Source organism: Lontra canadensis, unplaced genomic scaffold (assembly GCF_010015895.1).
Source record: "Lontra canadensis isolate GAN:19392208 unplaced genomic scaffold, GSC_riverotter_1.0 scaffold12, whole genome shotgun sequence".
Taxonomy (NCBI): domain Eukaryota; kingdom Metazoa; phylum Chordata; class Mammalia; order Carnivora; family Mustelidae; genus Lontra; species Lontra canadensis.
This window is the reverse complement of record NW_022631006.1, coordinates 20,821,626-20,839,653: the sequence shown is the minus strand read 5'-3', so window position 1 is coordinate 20,839,653 and position 18,028 is coordinate 20,821,626. Positions and strand designations below refer to the sequence as shown.

The following is an 18,028-nucleotide window of genomic DNA, read 5'->3' as shown; positions in this document are numbered from 1 at the left end:
AGAGAAATCGCCTAGTGACTTCCCTCTGGCTTAGCTCATCCAGGTAGCTAACCTGAAATAACTCTGAGCTATGAGCTACCGAAAAATATTCAGAGGGAATGAATTTGTGATGTCTTCACTGTAGAGATGCTATGATTTTAGTCTATTCTAGAATTCAATGATTTTTGGGTGCTGCTCACTTTGAAGAAATTTTTCACTGTGGAACATTTCCAATATGTTGGGGTTTTTTTAAATCCCTACACAAAAACACAGCCCACCTTGCTGTTCTTTGCTAGATATACAAAATTTTTTTCTCAATTATCCTGCTCTCCTTAATCACATGTAATTTTTAAGCTAGCTCTTACTGACAGTCCTTTCCTCCTATTTGCTGGCAGTGTTTTTAGGTCAATTCCACATCCGATTAAGGGAACTTGAAAAAAGGAAATCCTACAGCAAAAATGCCATATGCCTTCCAATTTAATTTTAAAGACATAATCCTCAAGGATAGCAACTTGGCAAAGAGAGAACTGAACCCTTTTCTGGAAGACCCATCACTCGGGTCCATGTCAGTTTATTGGCCTGAAATCCCAGCATTTGTACATACATACCCAAGAGGGACGACATCCTTCCAATCAAAGGTGTAGGTTTTCTTTCCCCCTTTTTTTCCATTGCTGCTTCTCTCAAAGCTTCCCCGAGGTATTTGGGTTTCTGGGGAATATTTTCATCACACACTGACGAGCAGGAATGTGGGTGAGTTTCTAACAGTGCCCAAACACCCCTCTCCACTGGGATCCGTCCTTTCCACCAGAAAAACTAGAGTGCTGTGATTTGGGGAAGGGTATTTTGTTTGAACTAAATAACTCCTTACCTCTGTCAGCTTCCTTTGATAAGAGAGCTCTTCCCTGGTACCATCCAGGTCACCTTCCCATCTGTAGAGCATGTCCAAGGATAAAGTTCTTCTCCTTGTTTTGTTAAAAGAAGCCAAGTTCCAAGAAAATCCAGAGGGATTCCCACAGTCCCTTAGTCAAGGAAGCAGCTAGCCTGAAGGGACATTCCAGTGAGCTTCTATCCTTGCCTATCTATCTCCCCAGGGGAGATGAGCTTTTTACAAAAGGAAAGATGTATCCTTTTTGTGGGCCTCTTGTGGCCCTTATGCCCCCGTTGATCTGTATAAAATTAGCAAGTGGGTGAGTAAGCAGGGGGCCATCAGCTGGCCAAGGCTCCAAACCTGTGCCTAAATATTTGATATGATGAAGAATTAACAGCAAGTGAAAAGAAAAAATTGCCTTTCAAGGAGCACACAGGGTGCTAGGGAAAAAGTTAGGAAAGGGACATGCATGGCTGCTGACTCTGGAATCTTCAGATCTGTTTGGATGAGTCATTACCAATGACTTCTACAATAGGAATCTGATTTGACTAATCATCTGAAAGAAACTTTTATTTCTGTCTCTCAACATGTGAAATCTATCTGGCCGTCAGGTTTAGTTACTACTTAAGCAACGAACCGACATGTGTCTTGGAAACATACTTGTCATCTTCCAGAAGTACTCGATGTATATTGAGTAACTAGCAAACATTCATGCTGTAATCCACACACACGTGCACCTTGTCACACAACACTCCCACACAGGAAAAGTGAAACTGCCCTTTGATGAACGCAAACTGGGGGGTGTTTCCAGCGGTTAGGAGTCCTGCCAGGTGTGAGTCCTAAGAAGGAAGGTGAACCGGAGGGCTTTCCCCAGCCTGTGGCTGCGATCCTTATTTGGTAAAGCTACTACCTAGCCTTCTGCGTCTCAAGGCCAGCCGGATAGCGCAGGACCACAGCAGGGGAAGTGTGGCTGCTGACATCCCAGCCCTAAGAGATGAATGGAATTCCAGGCAGCTGGAGTCACGCTGGCTTGAGACTCTGGTTTGGAGACCAGACTTCCAATGACAGAAGCATTAAGCCGCCGCGCTCATGGTAATTGGTGCACCCACAGAAATGTAACCCACACCTCGGTTTCAGGAGCTAAAAAATGAAAAGAACGTTGAGGGAGGAAAAAAAAAAAGGAAATAAAATGATAGGTGGAGGATAATTTATTACTTTATGGGTCTGTTCTGTAAATAACTTAAGACCCTAGAGCCAGATGGCTCCGCAAATCCTCCAACCAGGAGTCACGTTAAGAAGCACGAGTGGGCATAAAAACTGTTTTTCAAGACACAAGTTCGGTTTGGGCTCAAGGGAAGTAGATAGGGAGTACGTTTCCTTAACATTCCCCGCTAGAAAGGAGCGGTCTTCGCGGGTCCCCTTCATCACAATACATATACCGCCCCCAAGCGGCCAGCCGTGGAAGCGCGGTAGCCGGCCCACCGGCGACTTTCGCGGGCACTTGGGCGCCAGGCAGCTGCAAAGTGTGCCCCGACGGGCAGCGGGAACGCGGGCTCCGTTCACCGCCCGGCTGGGCGACGCGGCCCCGCACTCAGCTCCCTTAGGGCTCGGGCGGAGGGCGGGCGCGTGGTCCCACACCCCACTGGATGGATGGAGGAAGGTCCCCAAACACCCCAGCGGGAACTTCTTTAACGATTGGTTGGTTCTCCCTCGGCCCCATTTACCCCGTCGGGCTTCTTTGGTTTTACAAACGGGCTCGGTCCCCAAGTGTCAGCCCTCGCCCAGGTATTCAAGGAGATGGGATTGCCTGAACCCCCCCGCCCCCCGCCAGAAGGGTCGCGGGGGGAGGGATGGGGGAGTGTGGCTAAAGCCTTGTCGCCGCTCGGGTTGCTCACACGGGACTCCCGGAGCCAAGGTGCGGAGCGCGAGCGCGCCAAGGCTGCGTGGGCGGGCACCTATTTTTCAGAGACTTTCCACCACTCCTCGCCCCGACCCCCACCCCTCCGCTCTCTAGCCGGAAAGTTATGCGCCAGGCAGCGGGGGGCGGAGAGAGGAACCCAGACCGCCCCCCGGCGCCCGCCCGGCCGCCTCCCATTGGCCAGAGGAATCCCCAGGAATGTGAGAGTGCCTTTAAAAGCGCGCCGCGCCGCGGCCTTGCCAGCCACTGCTTCCGAGCCGGCCGGCTAGTCCCGGGTCCCGCGACCCCTCCCCGCGCAGCCTCCGACTCCGGCCGCCGCCTCCTCGGGCGCCTTGCCCGCCCTGCGCCTCTCCCGGACTCGGGCCCGGCGCTGCGCCCTCGCCACCACTCCGGGCCACTGCACCCAGGTAAGGGCTCTCCGGGCGGCCGCTGAGGACCGGTGCTGCCCTGGTCAGCCCCCTTGAACTCCGAGGCTTCACCCCCGCGGGGACTATGGACCTCCTACTCGTCGCTTTCCTCCGCTGTCCCTCTCGTTGATAGGGCTCCAGAGCTATTCTCTCCGGCCTTGGGGTTCACAAGACCAACTCCCCAGACCTATCCAAGATTTTTTTATTCTCCCAGGGCTTCCCCACACCTTTCTCTCGGGGGTCTAGAGGAGAGTCTCTACTTCCCTGTGCCTCCCTGCGCCCCCAAACTGTATCTCCTGCTGTTTACCTTCAGCTTCCCAAGGAAAAGTCCCCAGGTGGTTGGTCTTTGCCCCAAGGCCACCCCTGCAACTTTAAAACCACAGTCTCCTCCCCCCCCCCACTCTTTTTCTTCCTGATGCCCTGTCCAAAGTAAATACTGTCGTCCTCCAGTCCAGCAAATGTGGGGCCAAAGGGGGATGCCCCAAGTCGTTGTGCCCACCCTCCCTGCTTGGGTGCCTCTGACCCTGGGCTCTGTGTTTCCTGTTACAGGCTCCCTGCTGGGCACCAACAGCTCCACCATGGGGCTAGCCTGGGGACTCAGTGTCCTATTCCTGTTGCATTTATGTAGTTCCAGCCGCATTCCAGGTGAGTCTGTGTACTACCTTTTGAGAGCGGAGGGAAGATGAGGGGGAGCTGCTTACCCCTAGTGTGCCTCCCTCCCATGCTCTCTTCTGCCAGCTGTTTCTCCCCAGAGCCCTGATGGAACATCAGCAGGCAGGTTCCCTCTAACCCTGGGGTTTATTCAGTTCTTTCCGGGGTTGCTTAGAGTTTTCGCCCTGTCCTGTAGTCCCCATCCCTGGCCTCAGCCTAGAAAGCTCATTGTGTGTCCTGCTCCTGTTGAACAGAGTCTGGGGGAGACAACAGCGTATTCGACATCTTTGAACTCACCGGAGCTGCTCGTAAGGGCTCTGGGCGCCGACTGGTAAAGGGTCCCGACCCTTCCAGCCCAGCTTTCCGCATCGAGGATGCCAACCTGATCCCTGCCGTGCCCGATGACAAGTTCCAAGACCTAGTGGATGCCGTGCGGGCAGAGAAAGGCTTCCTTCTCTTGGCCTCCCTGAGGCAGATGAAGAAGACCCGAGGCACACTGCTGGCCATAGAACGGAAAGATCGCTCCGGCCACGTCTTCAGTGTGGTCTCCAATGGCAAAGCGGGCACCCTGGACCTGAGCCTGACCGTGCAGGGCATGCAGCATGTGGTGTCGGTGGAGGAGGCGCTCCTGGCCACTGGCCAGTGGAAGAGCATCACCCTGTTTGTGCAGGAGGACCGGGCCCAGCTGTACATTGACTGTGAGAAGATGGAGAATGCGGAGCTAGATGTCCCCATCCAGAGCGTCTTCACCAGGGACCTGGCCAGCGTGGCTAGACTCCGCATCGCAAAAGGCGGGGTCAATGACAACTTCCAGGTGAGGCATCTTCTACAGTTCCTGGTCCATGGGCTCGGCTGTGTAGCAGCTGACTTGCCAGGAGGGCTAAAGCAGGAGACGCAGGGTTTCCAGTACAGGAGATCCTGCCTGTGGCCTAAAGCAGTGGTTCTCCAACTTCAGGGAGCATCAGACTCCCCTGCAGGGCTTGAGAAAAAACACAGAATTTCAGAGTCAGGGTGTCTGGGATGGGGCCTGATGATTTGCATTTCTAACAAATTCCAGCTGAAGCTCCTGCTGGTGCTGGTGTTCTGGGGATGGAACTCTGAAAACCGCTAAAGGAGACAAGAAATGGTTTTCCCATAACCACCTGTTCAAGCTTTAGAGACTCCGTATGCTCTCCTTAAGTAACTCGTTTCCAAGCGTTCTACCAATTGTAATGTAGCTTGAAATGGATCCTGTGAGCAGAATAAATACCATTTGGCTATCTGATTCCCCATGGGGATGGAGCAGGTCTCCATAGGTGAAAATAGTGGGGGGTTTTGCTGCTGCAGCCTCTTCCTTGCTTAAGCATCTAGGTTTTTGCAACTGTGGCTTTGAAACTCCCACATCTAACTCTTGGACACTGGAGAGTGTCATTATATCCTCTGTTCTTAGTATCCAATTCCATTTCCTGTATACCCAAGTAGGCTGATAACAGATTTCTTTGTAAAGTACTGAAGACTTGGCAGGAGACCCAATTAAGATCGTGGAGTTGTTTGGCAGTTTACGTTGGTGTGTTATTTTGACATGGTGATCTTTAAAGGGAGCTCTTTCAAACTTCTAGAACCTCTATTGTGTGCTTTTCCTGGCATAAACTGTCTCCCCCACCCATTTCCCCCCAGCACCCCCCCACCCACCACCACCACTCTACAAGTAATGTGTGTCCTCTGCCCCCAGGGGGTGCTGCAGAACGTGAGGTTTGTCTTCGGAACCACACCGGAAGCCATCCTCAGGAACAAAGGCTGTTCCAGCTGTGAGTACACCCTTCTATATTCTGGGGGGATTTGAGGACATTCAGGGGGTTCCACCCAAAACAAGCTGAGAAACTTAGGGAATGGTGGTTGTGCATAAATTGCCCCGGGTAACTTAGTTAAGAGGTGTATAAAAGTGACTTCCACATATCTGGATCCCCCACCCCCGCCCCGTGTCCTTCGCCCCAGGTTTAATGTCTTTACAACTAGGAACTCCAGTGGCTGGCCGGTGAGAGCAGCTATGTGAAGATCTTCCATTACTTTTCTCATGGCATTCCTTTCTTTCTTGGCAGCCACCAATGTCCTTCTGACACTCGACAACAATGTGGTCAACGGCTCCAGCCCTGCCATCCGCACTAACTACATTGGCCACAAGACAAAGGATCTGCAAGCCATCTGCGGCATCTCCTGTGATGAGCTGTCCAGCATGGTCCTGGAGTTGAGGGGACTGCGCACCATTGTCACCACGCTCCAGGACAGCATCCGCAAAGTGGTCAGTGGCCTCCACTCTCAGCCCCTCAGCACAAGCTCCTGAAGGTGTAGCATGGATGACACCCCCCCCCCGCTTAAAATGACTCTAATGACCTTTCCCCCCATTCTAGACTGAAGAGAACAAAGAGTTGGCCATTGAGCTGAGGAGGCCTCCCCTCTGCTACCACAACGGAGTTCAGTACAGGAATAACGAGGAATGGACCGTGGATAGCTGTACGGAATGTCGCTGTCAGGTGAGGGATCATTCCAGAATGAAATAAAGGATGGCGTGTTTGAAGCCAGTCTCTAGGGAAATACCCAGGTGGCCACACAAGCTCTTTCTACACCCCAGTGTCTGAGACCGAAGTGGGTTTGTTTTTTTCCCCCCAAGATGCAGTTGTGACCTCCATAAAATCTTGAAACTCCCAGAAAGTTTTTCAAAGTCTTTATACCCCAGGCTAAGTATCTAAAAGAACAAATCTGCTAAGACATTTGAGTAATTTCCCTGCTTTTGTTCAAAGGCTAAGTGTTGAATGTCCGGTAAATAAAACCTGGTCGGAACATTCCTTTTATTTTCCCAACCCTAACTTTGTATTCAGCAATGACACTGAGATTCCCTTAATACAGTACTGATTGTTCAAATCACTCAGCCCGACACTGAGGACATAACTGTCTACTTAGCTCAAATGGCACCGCGGGCAGTGTGCATATCGGTGGCTCTCCCCAAAACTGGTGCCGGGCAATTTGGGACAATTTGCCTGATGTGCTGAGCAAAGTCTGCTTTAATTTAAAAAAAAAACCTGGGTTGCTAGATTTGGGAGCTCCCTTGATTTCCGTTCTTCTCCAATATAATATAAAATCAGATCTACACATGAAGGGGGAAAATGCTCACTGATCTTGATTGACTCTATGAAGAGAAAATTTTCAAGTTTAAAAGTCCTGGCTGGGTTTGGAGTTTGGACTCTAACCATAAAAAGGTTAGAGTCAAGCTATTTGGTGGTTCCGTTTGGAAAAGTTCTACATCCTATCACGTCCACCACTCAGTAGCAATTAAGAAAGAACTCTCTGAGGCACTAAAACTGTCTCCACAATACAGTGACTGCAAATAAGACAGATCTATTAAACTCCTTCCACTGGAGCATTTACAGCCCTGACCATGTTTCGTCTTATAATTGTAATGTTACAGTATATAAACTTCTGCTTGCAATATGCCCCATAACCCATTTCTCCCTCTTGCCCTGCAGAACTCTGTTACCATCTGCAAGAAAGTGTCCTGCCCCATCATGCCTTGCTCCAATGCCACAGTCCCTGATGGAGAATGCTGCCCACGGTGCTGGCGTAAGTTTGTAAAACCGCATAACCGTTCTTGAGTGACAAGGTCTATTCTCCGTACCCACGGGCCCTGGAACCCCGCCCCCATTTCCATTGTGTTTCAACTCCTGTTTCCTGCTGGCGTCTGGTTAACTGATGGCCTGGCTGCTCTCTAGGAAGTAATGATCTTGGCCCAGCTTACTAATTTCGACCTGATGAGCAGAGGAAAGGGGAGATGAATGTGTAGTGGCACTAGCTCTAAACAGACTGCTTCTAGAATCTGACACTGTGGCCCAGAGTGAAGAAAAATGTGCTCACCAGATAAACGGACGGTCTGTGGTGTAAGCACTGAACTTAATTGGGCCTGAAGTTTTATCCATTCTATCTGCTGGAGTAGGAGGCCTAAGAATAATAGCAGTTTTAGTTTCCGGCCACTGGCGGAAATAAGGCCCTAGATTGTTCCGTGGCACCCTATGCCCTGGTTGGTGTTGCCCGTGTAAATTAATCACTCTGCTGAGACAATATTGGGTGTAGTATGGACAAGTCATAAAGTGATTCAGCACAATAAAGATAAGACATGAAGCAGGAACATAGCACTCCCTGTACACCTCTGCACAGCCCCACCCCTGCCCACAGCTGGTCACAGCTCAGGATAAGCCGTCTCATCCAGCACCCGTGTTCGTGCGACTGGTGCTGTGATGATAACGGGCACAGCTGCTTCTGTTCAGCTATCCCCTTTAGGTGTGGGCTTCCGGGAGCAAAGATAGCTGGAGAGCAGTGGAGTCCTGCCCTTGAATCTGGGATTGCTAGGAAAACTTCCAGCTGCCAGCAAGAGCAACAAGTTCTCTGCCTTGTGTCTGATACAGCGACATGTGATTGTATTCTGGGGCCTGGGCGGATGGTCTACAAGCCCATTCTCTGGTGAAAATACAACCAGAGAAGGCCCCACATGCTAGGGTAAGAGGAGCCGCGCAGTGATTTAACTTCATGACTGAGTAGGAGGCAGAGCCAACAGTGGCAAAGCTGCCTTCAAGTTCATCTGCCAAACACATGGTCTGTGGCTCCCCTGACAGTCCACATTGACTCCTATGAGCCTACACATCTAGTACTCTTGGAAATGCAAATCAAGATATCCACATCAGGAAAGGGAAATGCACTTAAGATTGCCGAGAAAGGAGGCCCCATGGGTAGACTAACATGTGCTGAGAGAAGGTAGGGCTGTGGGGAGCCTTCCCTTACCCAAGTGCTGTACATGTAATGACAGGGGATAGACCCTCTGGATGTTGGCCTAAGAAATACTGGCTTTTTGCCCTCTGGCAAAGAAAGAAGGTCCCAAAGAGCGTGAGCTACAGACTAGCATGTCCTCGGTGATCACGTACCAAATGACCCTGCTTCCTCTGCAGCCAGTGACTCTGCGGATGACGGCTGGTCCCCATGGTCTGAGTGGACCTCCTGCTCGGCGACCTGTGGCAATGGAATCCAGCAGCGCGGTCGCTCTTGTGACAGTCTCAACAACCGGTGCGAGGGTTCCTCTGTCCAGACACGGACCTGCCACATTCAGGAGTGCGATAAAAGATGTGAGCATCTTGGCCACTTAACAGTGAAGAGCACAGGGTTGGCCTTGTCCTTATCCAGACAGCATAAAGGTTAAGGGTACAGTTCCTCAACTGTCTGCATCCCAACCCCAGTTCTGCTCACCTGTACACCCTTGAGCACAACTTCCCTCTCTGAGGCTCTTTCCCCAAATGCAAATTGGGGGGAATCATAGCTTTTGATGGGTTATTGTGGGGTTATTGCAAGGATTTCATTTAGGTAATGAATTCAAAGCAGCGTGGAGCTTGACACCTGATGGGCACCCTATAACCATCAGCTGTGTATTTTAGTTAAACAGGATGGTGGCTGGAGCCACTGGTCCCCATGGTCGTCTTGTTCTGTGACCTGTGGTGATGGTGTGATCACAAGAATTCGACTCTGCAATTCTCCGAGCCCCCAGATGAACGGAAAACCATGTGAAGGCGAAGCCCGGGAGACCAAAGCCTGCAAAAAGGATGCCTGCCCCAGTAAGTGCGAGCGTGCTGTTCAGCTGAGGGCTGAGCACTGGCTCAGTGCGGCGGGATGCCTGGCATCTGTGGCCTCCAGTTCTGTAGGTCACAGAGTGGGGGGGTAAAGGTTACTCCCTAGGGAACAAGTAGAAGCAAAGTCCTGCACGCTCAGCAGCTTCTTTTAATAAGAAACAGCAAACCATTTCAAACTGTCTTCCCGAACATTCTGTCCATGTATCAGAGGAGCAGAAGTTCACTTGAACAAATGATAGGTGAGGTGTTTGGAAATTGACCTTAACTTGGGCCTGTGGTTCCCTTCCTTGCAGTCAATGGAGGCTGGGGTCCCTGGTCACTGTGGGACATCTGTTCTGTCACCTGTGGAGGAGGGGTACAGAAACGTAGCCGGCTCTGCAACAGCCCCACACCCCAGTTTGGAGGCAAGGACTGTGTTGGGGATGCAACGGAAAAGCAGATCTGCAACAAGCAGGACTGTCCAATTGGTGAGTCATGCAGCCCAGGATGAGAGCACCCTTGGGAGTTTGGGTTTCTTTGTTGTTGTTTCACTGAAATCCATGGTCAGCATTTGGGTTGGCAGGTGGTTTGGCTTTGAATGGTCCTACGTGTTCGGACCGTACTGTCCATCAGGCATTTCCAAGTAATCTCAACATGTGAATGGTTACATATATCCTATGATGTTTATGACCCTCTGATTTTGTGAGGAGCGGGCCAATGACAGCTGCTCAGACTGACCGTTGGCCTATCTCCCTGATCCCAGATGGATGCCTGTCCAATCCCTGCTTTGCTGGGGTCAAGTGTACGAGTTACCCCGATGGCAGCTGGAAATGCGGTGCCTGCCCCCCGGGCTACGGTGGAAATGGCGTCCAGTGCCAAGATGTCGATGAGGTAAGGACCGTGCTGGCGGCGTTACTGGCTCCCAGGGTAGCGGTTCAACTTGTCCCAGCCCCTTCCCAAGGCAGCGCTCCCGACCCAGGAGGCACACTGTTGTTTCTCCCACAGTGCAAAGAAGTGCCTGACGCCTGCTTCCACCACAATGGCGAGCACCGGTGTGAGAACACAGACCCCGGCTACAACTGCCTGCCCTGCCCGCCGCGCTTCACAGGCCCGCAGCCCTTCGGCCGTGGTGTGGAGCACGCCACCGCCAACAAACAGGTAGATGGGACTGGACTCGCCAACTGGAGTGGGCAGGCAGGGGGAGCCAGCAACGGGAGGCTGTCCTTTCACAGCCTTCCCCAAAAACTGGGAGAGGGTTGAGCATACAGCCTCAGGGCAAGACAGTCCACTTAAAACCCAGCAGGGGAAAAACAGCCTCTCACAATAGGAAATGCTGCTCTGGACTCTGTGATGGGCACCGTACATCTCCGGGGAGGGGGGAAGCAGGAGGGACAGAGGTACCCCACACTTCTCCTCATGGAGCCTCTATCTCTGGGAAGACCAGAAGGATGCGGGGACTCATGAAGGCTCTGCGTTCACTTGGGGACACTGTGCCCACAGGTGTGCAAGCCGCGCAACCCCTGCACGGACGGGACGCATGACTGCAACAAAAACGCCAAGTGCAGCTACCTGGGCCACTACAGCGACCCCATGTACCGCTGTGAGTGCAAGCCCGGCTACGCGGGCAACGGCATCATCTGCGGGGAGGACACGGACCTGGATGGATGGCCCAACGAAGACCTGGTGTGCGTGGCCAATGCCACCTACCACTGCAAAAAGGTAGCGCCCACTTCCCCGCGTGCTCACAAAGGAAGGCATGTCACCCTGACCCAGGGAGGAGGCTGAACAATCTTTAATGCTTAAAGTTTGAACGTGAAAGTAAAAGATGAAATCACACTAAGGCAGAATGACATAAAGTGTTCACGTTAAATCCCCTGGTGCCATGAACATGAAGAGGGTGGGCCCTTTTGGCTGGTGCAGTCCAGAGCGGATTCCTTTCTCCAGAAAAATGTTCATGACTCTCCCAAACACCAGCAGGGCAAGGCTGGTGCTCCCAGCATGGATTAAGCACAGGGCACTTAGACAAACAACATACCCCCAAGAAAATGCTTAAATGAGCTTTCCATTAGAGACAACAAGATGGCATCAGGGAGCACAGCAGTTCTGGTCCACGTAAAGGTTCTGGGGGCCCTGCCCCGGGCTCAGGCTGAGCGAAGGGCACACGGACCAAGCCCTCATGTGAGTCTTCTCTTTCCAGGATAACTGCCCCAACCTGCCCAACTCCGGGCAGGAGGACTATGACAAGGATGGAATCGGTGACGCCTGTGATGACGATGATGATAATGATAAAATCCCAGATGACAGGGTAAGGATGTGGCCCAGGCCTCCTCCATCCCCCTTCTCCACGTAGTAGCAGCCTTTGGGATTCCCATGCAGAGTCACTCGGGGGCACTCCAAACACCTAGATGTTGCCAAGAGAAGATTTAAAATGAGGGGTTTGGTTTTTCATCATCTTCCCCCCGCCCCGCCTCCAGTTTGAGCAAGACAGACCCTAAGACCATGGCTTTCTGGACTGAGACTATAAATGACCGTCAGTTGCCCAGATCTGTTTCACATTCTTACCTAAATGGCATTAAGATTTCTATCTGGCGTACTGGGAGCCAGGGTAGTGTCCTTATACATTTTACTGACTTGTAACCCACAGCGATCCATTTTTCATTCATCAGGCCCTGCCTTTTAACCTCCTCGGGGAGGAGTAAATAGAAGATGTCCCACGTGGTTGCAGTTTGATGTAACACAGACCACTGCGGGATTGGGCTTGTTGCATGGACAGTGTCGTAAAATGCTCCATTCTTCTGCAGGACAACTGCCCATTCCATTACAACCCAGCCCAGTATGACTATGACCGAGATGACGTGGGAGACCGCTGTGACAACTGCCCCTACAACCACAACCCAGACCAGGCCAACACAGACAACAACGGGGAGGGAGACGCCTGCGCTGCAGACATCGATGGAGACGGTAAGGCACTCCCTGATGGCAGGCAGTGGGGACCACGTTCAGCTCTCACCTGAGTTCTCTCCAGCCTTGGCTCTGGGTGTGCAGTTGGTTGAAACCCCAGCAGCTGGAAACTCCAGCCCTGACCGGTCCCCTATGCTCTGCAGGTATCCTCAATGAACGAGACAACTGCCAGTATGTCTACAATGTGGACCAGAGGGACACGGATATGGATGGGGTCGGAGATCAGTGTGACAACTGCCCTCTGGAACACAATCCAGATCAGGTAGGTGGGCTCCGTGGGGGACCTTCCAGTAGAATACTGGAATAGCTTTAGCTAGGCCCTTACTTTAACTCTTTAAAAAAAAAAAAAAAGAGTTCAAACTTTTCCATGACCATGGCTCTCAGAGGTCTCAAAGCCAACTGGCATATTTGCATGACAGCACCTGCAGATCCTTAGTGTGACCATCTGATAATTTCACTCTCCTCTATCAGGCCTTACCTACTCTGCATGTCTGACAAATTATAAAAGGTAGAAATCTAGTAACTCTACTTATATTAGTCATCTCTAACACTATAATGATATAATCTGACTGTAAGAAAATCTCAAGCTAAAAACACTTCCAGAAGCTAGAGAAATTCCTGTTTGTCATTCTTCTAAATTGGCATTGCAAAAGATTATTCTCTACCTGTGTGAAGGAGTGCTACAGGTAGATCTTAGAGCAGGTTCCAAGTCTGCAAGTATTTCTTTTCACGTGTAACTGGCCATTATATTCTAGCAATGTAAGTTAAGGCTGGTCTTTTTTTTTTTTTTTTTTTTAAATGCTTCGCTATAGAAATTTGGAAACCAGCTGAGCTAATGGCCTCTGTTTTGAGTTTGAGTCTTACCATAAACTCCTTTAATATTTAATCTCCCTGGAAGAGTTTTTTGTTCCTCAGATTATAATATTTATAAACACTCAGGCATTATGGAAATCTTACAAGAAAAATTCCAGTCTCTGTGTCCCTTAGCATCCTGTACATCCTGAAGAATATAAAAGTACTGAGAAATATAGTTTCAGAGAAACTTAGAAGTTTATCTTTACCTGAATCAACAAATAAACTTTAGACGTATAAAACCAAATACAAAAAATTTTAGATAAAAAGTCTTAATCCCTACCATGCACATTACCCAGTACACACAAAAAACTGTGCCCTGTTCCCATGATTTAATGACCTGAGTAGAAGTAGACATGTCAACAATTTTATAATTGAAATCTTCAAAAGAAAGTAAGAGTGACCCAAAGAATTTCATCTAATGTTGAGAAATAAGCAATTAACAGACTGAAATCTTAATGTTTTGGTCCATTAAAGCGAGGTACCTTAGTAATTTTACTTAGAAAGTCTTATTATTTAAAAACTCTGAATAGCTCTTAAAATTCATATGAAAACAAGGATCAAGAAAATTAAGATTTTACTTATTTTGAGTGAGGTGGCAGAGGGGCAGAAGGAAGAAGGAGAGGAAAAGGGAAAGAATCCCACACAGACTCCACACTGAGCGTGGAGCCTAACATGGGCTCAGTCCCAGGACCTGGAGATCATGACCAGATGCTGGTCATGGCCCACTAAGCCACCCAGGCACCCCAAGGATCAAGAAAATTTTACTACTACTATGTTTTGGCAATAGCTTATAGACCTGAAAACCCACTGGCCATATCAAACATGGGAGAATCTTCCATTAAGTGCTCTTTAACATTAATGACAAACACTTCAACTTCCCTTCCCTTTCTGTCTCTTTCAGCTCGACTCTGACTCAGACCGCATTGGAGATACCTGTGACAACAATCAGGATATTGATGAAGATGGCCACCAGAACAACCTGGACAACTGTCCCTATGTGCCCAATGCCAACCAGGCTGACCACGACAAAGATGGCAAGGGGGATGCCTGTGACCATGACGATGACAATGATGGCATTCCTGATGATAGGGACAACTGCAGACTTGTGCCCAATCCTGACCAGAAGGATTCAGACGGTGAGACAGGAGAGCCCCTTTTTAAGAGACTAACACCATGGCTCTCTGGATTGAGAATAGAAAAGCAAAATTAAGTGCATTTGAGAGGATGAACAGATGAGATGCCAACTTAGACAAGATACTGAATCTCTGAGACTAGTCCTATTCCAGAATTTCACTGAACTCTTGCCTTTTTGACCTTAGGTGATGGTCGAGGTGATGCTTGCAAAGATGATTTTGACCATGACAATGTGCCAGACATTGATGACATCTGTCCTGAAAACATTGACATCAGTGAGACTGATTTCCGCCGATTCCAGATGATTCCTCTAGATCCCAAAGGGACATCCCAGAATGACCCGAACTGGGTTGTACGCCATCAGGGTAAAGAACTGGTCCAGACCGTCAACTGTGATCCTGGACTTGCTGTAGGTGAGTAGTGAGTTCTTCATACAAAAAGCTAGCATACATATGGCAAAGAAGCAAATCTAAAACATGGTGCTTACATGTATCCCTGAAGATATCTGGGAATATAAGAGAAGTTTCTGAAGGCTGCAGCTTTTCACCTGGGTCTGGCCTCCTTTTCCTAGGTTATGATGAGTTTAATGCTGTGGACTTCAGTGGCACCTTCTTCATCAACACGGAAAGGGATGATGACTACGCTGGGTTTGTGTTCGGCTATCAGTCTAGCAGTCGGTTTTATGTTGTGATGTGGAAGCAAGTCACCCAGTCCTACTGGGACACCAACCCCACTAGGGCTCAGGGATACTCAGGCCTTTCCGTGAAAGTTGTGAACTCTACCACCGGGCCAGGCGAGCACCTGCGGAATGCCCTGTGGCACACGGGAAACACCCCGGGCCAGGTAAGAACAAGGCCCTGAAGAAGGGAGAGTGGATCGGCGCTTGACTAGCACTCGGGATGCTGTGCTTGGGCCAACACTCTCAATGTGGGGGAATGGGGGGGGTTCTTGGGTAGCAAGTTCCCAGCACTACCAACTACAGCATTAAGTTCTGCTTTGTAAAAACCTAATAGCATCTGAGAAGGGAGCTCACTCTAACTAGGAGTTGTCTTCAAATCCAAACACCTTTTCATCCCCTTCAAACAAAACTTTCCCTCTCTCTCTGCTTTACACAGACATTCAAGGGCATATATCAAATGAAAGGCCTTGGAAAAATCAACATCGCAGCCCTCTAATTTAGGTCCACTTGGTACCTTTCACATATTTCTTCTAGAACAAAATCTGTATCTCGGTGGAGCCTTGTTTCAACCTTTTCTTTTCCTTCAGGTGCGTACTCTGTGGCATGACCCTCGTCACATAGGCTGGAAAGATTTCACTGCCTACAGATGGCGTCTCAGCCACCGGCCCAAGACGGGTTTCATTAGGTAAAGATGGCGCTGACGATATTCCATCCAGTCACACCGAAGGGGAAGGAGGAGGAGACCAAAAAGTAGGGGTGTCACTCAAGAGCTTTTCTTTTTTCTTTCAGAGTGGTGATGTACGAAGGGAAGAAAATCATGGCTGACTCAGGACCCATCTATGACAAAACCTATGCTGGTGGTAGGCTAGGGTTGTTTGTCTTCTCTCAAGAAATGGTGTTCTTCTCTGACCTGAAATATGAATGCAGAGGTAGGAGCAACATTACTGTGAATGTAATTCATTCATTAATAATAATAATAATGTAATTGCATTAGAAATGCAACTGACATAGTTAATTCAGACTAAGATCGAGAGTGCCAATTATGGAAGCATCCATTTTAGAAGACGGTTTTAGAGAAGGGTTGTTGATACTTTGCTGTGGAAGACCATGATAAGACCAAGGCCTTAACTGTGGCCAATCCTAAATTATGCTTTGTTTACTATAAAAGTAGAGCTCTACTAAGGCTAATTTATTAACTGACAAAGCTAGTACCTTCATGAATTAATTGGGTTATATATTTGTTTACTTAACAGATTCTTAATCATCAAACTGTTGATCAAAAGACTCATCCTAACTAATGCTGGTGTTGCACCTTCTGGAATCACGGGCTTAAGAAAACCCCCAGGATCCCTCCTCCCTGCCTATTCTCTGCTTGCATATCATTGTGGACTCCTACAATATGGGACCTGCCTCGAGAAAATGCCATTTTCCCAATCAGACTCAGCATGCAGCCTCTGAATGCGAAGAGAATCTTCCAAGAACATACAGTTATTGTTCTGCTTTTCAAAAAGCAAATGCACCCATGTGCTTCAGCTGGCAGGTGGCCGCTCCCCTCATTTTCTGTCAGAGTAGAGTACTATCAGCCAGCTCGGAGCAGTGGACTCCAAAGCACTTCCAGGCATGTGAGAGGAGGGAGGACTCACTAGAATTGGCCAACCACCAGGTTTGACAGACTCTCTTGGAACTAGGGGAATCAGGGGCCAAAGCCCTAAGGGGAGGGCGCATTCCCCGAGAGATGATTGTATGAAGACAAGATGGAGGAGCTGTTACATGTTCGGTACTAAGTCATCTTCAGGGGATTGGAAGACTCTTGCTGGATTTCATGATGCTGACCAGTGTTAGCTGATTAACCCACGTACACAGGCACTTAAGAGACGCAGGGAAGGGAGGGAAAGACTGGCTTCTGGACTTCCCTCCCGTCCCTGGGATCCCCACCCCTCACCTCTCACCCAGAGTCACCACAATAGGGAGCAAGAATTAAGCCGGTGGAAGGCTCTGCCAGCTGCCCCTGCCTGCTTACCATGAAATTGTTGGTTTTATTCCACACGTAGCTTGTGCAGATGCAGCAGGAAAAATCAGAAAACCTACCATCTCAGTGAGTACCAGGCTGCCTCCAAAGGGCTGGGCAGCCGTGCTCATATTTTTATGGTTAGAAAGGCACAAAATTATCAACTAAAACATTCCTTGTCTTTCTCTTTCCTAAATCTCATGGAGTTTTCCAACTCTTTTAGACTGTAGTTTTTGTTTTTTTGTTTTTGTTTTTTTACAAACACTTTACAATGTAAAATATTTATTTTTTACTTGCTCTGGAGGATCTGTCTGAAAGACTATTCATGGAACAGGAAGAAGCGTAAGGACTATCCGTATCAGCTTTGTTAGGAGTCTTCATGACTGTAAGATTGTAAATACAGATTATTTATTAACTCTGTTCTACCTGGAATCTAGGTTTCATATGGAAAGTGACAGCAGGTAGTAGAGACTTATTAGCAAATCTCTCAAGAACGGCACAAGGAACATCAGAGCTAGCTGCTCTTCACTTTGTGCTCAGAGTGAATGATTTGGGATCTTTTTTTGTCTTTTCAAGTGGAATTAGTTGTCCATTTGCTAGTGTCTTTAAATTTCAAAGGAAAGCCAGAAGGCCTTTCAAACTGTCTGTGCCCCATCCCTTGTGCCTATTTCCAGGGAGAAGAAAAACATCTACACTTTTTCGTTTTTTTCCAAAAGAGAAAAAAAAAATAATAACAAAGGTGAAACTTCTATACAAATATTACCTCATTTGTTGTGTGACTGAGTAAAGAATTTTTGGATCAAGCAGAAAGAGTTTAAGTGTCTTACAAACTTAAAGCTACTGTAGTATCTTTTAAAAAAAAAAAGTCAATGTTGTACATAGTATAAAAATTCTTTGCAGAAAAGTATTCCCAATAAGGAAATAGCATGGAAATGTTAAATACATTT

General features: G+C 48.9%; 1 protein-coding gene across 1 annotated transcript; it reads left to right on the top strand.

Moving 5' to 3' along the window:
* Nucleotides 1-3,043: 3,043 nt before the first annotated feature.
* THBS1 (thrombospondin 1) lies at nt 3,044-16,475 on the top strand. The gene is made up of 22 exons (XM_032856878.1): nt 3,044-3,172; nt 3,722-3,817; nt 4,078-4,637; nt 5,535-5,610; nt 5,902-6,101; nt 6,211-6,333; nt 7,324-7,417; nt 8,794-8,967; nt 9,274-9,450; nt 9,759-9,932; nt 10,208-10,335; nt 10,450-10,602; nt 10,945-11,163; nt 11,642-11,749; nt 12,246-12,405; nt 12,549-12,667; nt 14,162-14,396; nt 14,580-14,807; nt 14,966-15,237; nt 15,661-15,758; nt 15,863-16,002; nt 16,327-16,475. The coding sequence occupies exons 2-22, from the start codon at nt 3,751-3,753 to the stop codon at nt 16,332-16,334; spliced, it is 3,513 nt and encodes a 1,170-aa protein (XP_032712769.1). The 5' UTR covers nt 3,044-3,172; nt 3,722-3,750; the 3' UTR covers nt 16,335-16,475.
* Nucleotides 16,476-18,028: the final 1,553 nt, after the last annotated feature.